At 64.5% G+C, this 3,956-nt stretch overlaps 1 protein-coding gene across 1 annotated transcript in view; it reads left to right on the top strand.

Annotated features, from left to right (window-relative positions):
- Window positions 1-3,178: 3,178 nt before the first annotated feature.
- Window positions 3,179-3,956, top strand: part of EMIHUDRAFT_224426 (hypothetical protein) — a gene marked incomplete at both ends in the record, with an annotated part of 1,726 nt that continues 948 nt past the window's right edge. The window contains one exon of the mRNA XM_005791007.1: window positions 3,179-3,919. Coding sequence (XP_005791064.1) covers window positions 3,179-3,919 — 741 coding nt within the window. The remainder of the gene's footprint in view (window positions 3,920-3,956) is intronic.

Raw genomic sequence — 3,956 nt, 5'->3', positions numbered from 1 at the left:
GCTCGGCCGCGAGCGCTCCCGCGCCTGCGGTGGGGCAAGGCCTGAGGGCGGGCGGGCGGGCGGGCGGGCGCGGGCGGGGGGGGGGGGGGGTAAACGCTGCGCCGCCCCCGCACCAGCGACACCGGCCGCGGCTCGCCTCCACGCGCCGGCTCGGAAGAGGGGCTGTCGGCGGCGCAGCAGAGCGCGGCTCGCCTCGGCGCTCGAGCCGCCAACAGCCCCACTCCTCGACGTGACGGCCGTTCCCAGGGCCGTCCGGTGCGCGCCCGACCCACGCCCCCTCTCGCACCCCTCCGACCCCCCCTGCGCGGCGCACCTATCCGCTGTGCGCCGGCTCGAGCGCCTATCGCCAAATCGCGACGTTTGAGCGCAGCGCACGCGTCCCACACGTCACGCGCGCGCAGGAGAGCTTGCGGCACCGCGGTAGCGTGTACTCACCGAGGGCATCGCGCCGAAAACCCCGCGCATTCCGCCCCAGCAGAGGCTGCAGCCTCTGCACAAGCTACACCACTGTAAGAATGGTGAGTACTTGGGGTTGAGTGGGCTTGCTTGCTCCCTTAGCCGGGAGCAAAAATGCAACGCCGCGCCGACTGGAGACCAATTGTACCCACAACCGTCGGGCGACGCACACCCACCGCCGTCGGCACCGCCGTCGCCGCCCGAGCCTGCCTCCTCCCCCGCTGGAGATGCCGGCGCCACGCCGCCCTCCCCGGCCACGCCGCGGCCACCATGCATGCGGCCGGGACCGCGTCCCCGACGACGCCGAGCACTGCCCGGAGTGCCGATGGCCCCTGGACAAGACCTACGATGGGCCCGAGTACTGCCTTTACCGCCTCTGCCTGTACCGCCTCGTGGGATCGCTTGTCATGTGAGAGAGTGCGTTGTGTTCTTGTTTTGTATCCGCTTTCTCCTTCTGAGCAATGCCGACCGAGCCCGCAGCGTTCTTTTTTATGGTTTGGAAGCTTGCAAGGCGAAAATAACAAAAAAGAAAATGATAGCCTTCGGCCGTCCTTGCAAGCTCTCATCGGTCGGCGGCGCGCCTTTTGCCATGCTGAGTGAAGATGTTGTTGTTGTCGAGCCACAGCCAAGCAGCGACCAGCAGCAGACCCTTCCGAGTAGACGTTCGGGTTGGGCGCCTCTCTGGTCGTCATCCTTTTCCAACCAAGTAGCTCAGCGAGAGGAATAGACAGAGGCGTTGAAGGAACGCAGAATGGGCTCATAGACGCATGCTCCTTTTACGACCGCTCGGCACCGTTGTGGCATGCCTCACTCCGTGCCTGCCAGTGTGGCGTTTCGTTCTCTCCCATCCCGCGCTGCTTCTCTCTCCCGCCGGCCGCTCTGTCTTGAGCTCTGTCGACAGGCTTTCCCAAATAAAATGTTTGTGCAAAAATCACGCCTCAAGCGATGTCCGAGCTGCACATCGCACGCCCATCAAGAAGCTGTGACGACTGTCGGGCTGCACTGGGGGCGGTGTGCGAGGGTAGGCGGCCTCTCCAACTCTGCGACCTGCGTGGGACTAGTTGGGAGTCACGCTGCGTCCTGCCGATGAGCTGAAGCGTCAAGGCGGAGGCGCGTGCGGTGCTTGCGGATCTTCGGCTGCAAAGCAGTCTTGCGGACACCTTTGGCTGCAAAGGCCAAAGCAGTCGTCACGCCGCGCCAATTGGTGCGCTCGCGCTCTCGGCATCGACGGGATCGCCTTGCGCCTTTGCAGAGCTACATCCAAGGACAAGGTGCCGGCAGCGGGGCGTGAGAGTGCGGACTGCGTGCGGACTGCTAAAAGCGTCGAGCTAAAAGCACCAATCGGCCCTTTTGAGGTCACATCGGGCTAGCCATCGGGGCCCTTCGATTCGCTGCACGGGCGGCTGGTGGGTGGGGACGCGAGAGACCGAAGACGACGACACGCTCGAGCAACACACAGACACACACAAGCTCACAAGACACTCAGTATGTATGTATCTAGGAAGGTGAAGAACAGTCAGGCTCGGACTGGAGACCAACGCGGTATGGGTGGACGCGAGACAGATGCAGGACAGATGACGGCGACACGCTCGAGCGACACACAGACACACACAAGCTCACAAGACACACATGTCATCCAGCTGGGCTGCCACACACCCCGAGTGGGCGTACACATCACTCTTGGCCACGTCCCCCCTGTCGCCCCCCCCAGCACCCACGGTGCCAAGGGCTCAAACAACAGCACACAAACACAGACAGGCGACAGGGGGTAACGAATAACGTGTGAGGCTAGAGCAGACTGCTCCGCCTCTAGCAATCTCGCCGCCCGGCCGCAGGGCACGGACAAGACCATGTGTGGGGTCGTGTGAGGTGTTCCGCCGTAAGCTCGACGGGGCGCGCGTGTCAGCGAGAAAGTTGCGGGCGGAGCCATACCTGACTTTTCGAAGACGAGCGTCGAGCCCCCGGGCGGGCGGGCCACGGGCCCACGGCCCACGGATGCCAGTCCGTGCCTCCGCGGGAGTCGCCCTTCGAGCGGCGTCCCGTCGGCACCGTCTCAGGAAATGGTGAGAAGAAACACGACGATCGAGGGGTCCCGTGCCATGCGGAATCGACCCAATCCAGTGCACAAAAGTGCTCAAGAAGCGGGTGTTTGTTCCTTGCATATTGGCCGTACGTCATGACGCGGTAGGTAGGGTAGGTCTGGGCCCTCCCGTCGGGGTTTTCCCTCTCTTCACGCTGGAATTTTCTCAGCAGAAACAGGCAGAAAAAGAAATTTTCCGCGGAAATCACGATGATCGATGTCAACCCTCCCCAAGTGGGTGATCTGATGCTTTGTAGGGCATGAGAGTGGCCTGCCATGTCACAGGAAGGACTGTGGTTGCAGGAGAGACCAACCATCACTTCAGTTGGTATAGTACCCCACCTTCACCCGGCCTGATTTCTTTTTTAGTTTCCCATAAGTAGGGTAGGTAGGTAGGTAGGTAGGTAGGGGCAGGGCAGGGGCCGGCCAGGTTTTTGCAGAATTTCATCATGACGTACGGCCAAGCTAAAAGAACAGCCCGCGCAATTTCTTGTGCTTGTTCGGACACCTCGCCGGCACCGGTCTTGGGGCTTCTCGCTGCTCTCGCCCAGCGCCGCCAGCTCTCGCGCCCGCCAACTCTTTCCCATTCTCGCGCCGCCGCCAGCTCTGCTGCTCTCTCGAGGAACGGTGCCAGCCTAGCCCATGCTACCTGGCTTGATCCTGGCTGCTGCGGCCACCCGTGGCCTCTGCGGTCCGTCCAGCCTCGCAGCCAGAGCGCCGTGCCCTCGCCGCCAGCTGCTGTCCTACGTCGCCTTCACCGCCGGCCGAGGTGCGGCACCGACGCCCATCCACGCGCTCGTGGCCGATGTGTGGCAGCCAGTCGGACATTTGGCTGCTGGGACGCCGGAGGCGGCTGACTGGAGCGTGGCTGCGCTTGTCCGCGCCGCAACGCTCCAGCGGCGGCTCATCGCGGAGCACGCCTGCCGCCTCTACCCGCCGCTCCGCACAGAGAAGAGGGAGCACGGGCTGATGCGGGGCGTCCGTCTCGCCATCGAGGCGCCTCCTCCCTCGGCTGGCGGAGCGGCGACCTACCTTCCGCTCCCCGACTGTGAGCTTGGAGAGGCGACGCCGGCAGAGATGCTGCGCTGCGGCTTTGCAGGCGCTCCTGGCTCCGGCGGCGGCATCTACGCCGACTATGCAAGACGAGACTCCCCGCCCTACGACTGGCTGGCGGTGCGGCGGCGCCTCGCGGAGCAGACCAAGGCGGTGGAGGAGGAGGGAGGGACTGCCTCCGCCTTTACGCTGGTCGCATGGCCGCGCTGCGGCTTCTGCACCAAGGCGAGGGCCGAGCTCGAGGCCCGCGGCATCGCGTACCGCCACGTCGTCGTCGACAAGTACAGCCCCGAGCACGCCGAGCTGGCGATGAGCACCGGCCGCCCGTCGGTGCCCTACGTGTTTGGGAAAGAGGGCGTGCTACTCG

Source organism: Emiliania huxleyi, assembly GCF_000372725.1.
Source record: "Emiliania huxleyi CCMP1516 chromosome Unknown EMIHUscaffold_117, whole genome shotgun sequence".
In the NCBI taxonomy this organism is placed as follows: domain Eukaryota; phylum Haptophyta; order Isochrysidales; family Noelaerhabdaceae; genus Emiliania; species Emiliania huxleyi.
The sequence above is the reverse complement of the archived record's forward strand: the minus strand, read 5'-3'. Positions and strand labels throughout refer to the sequence as shown.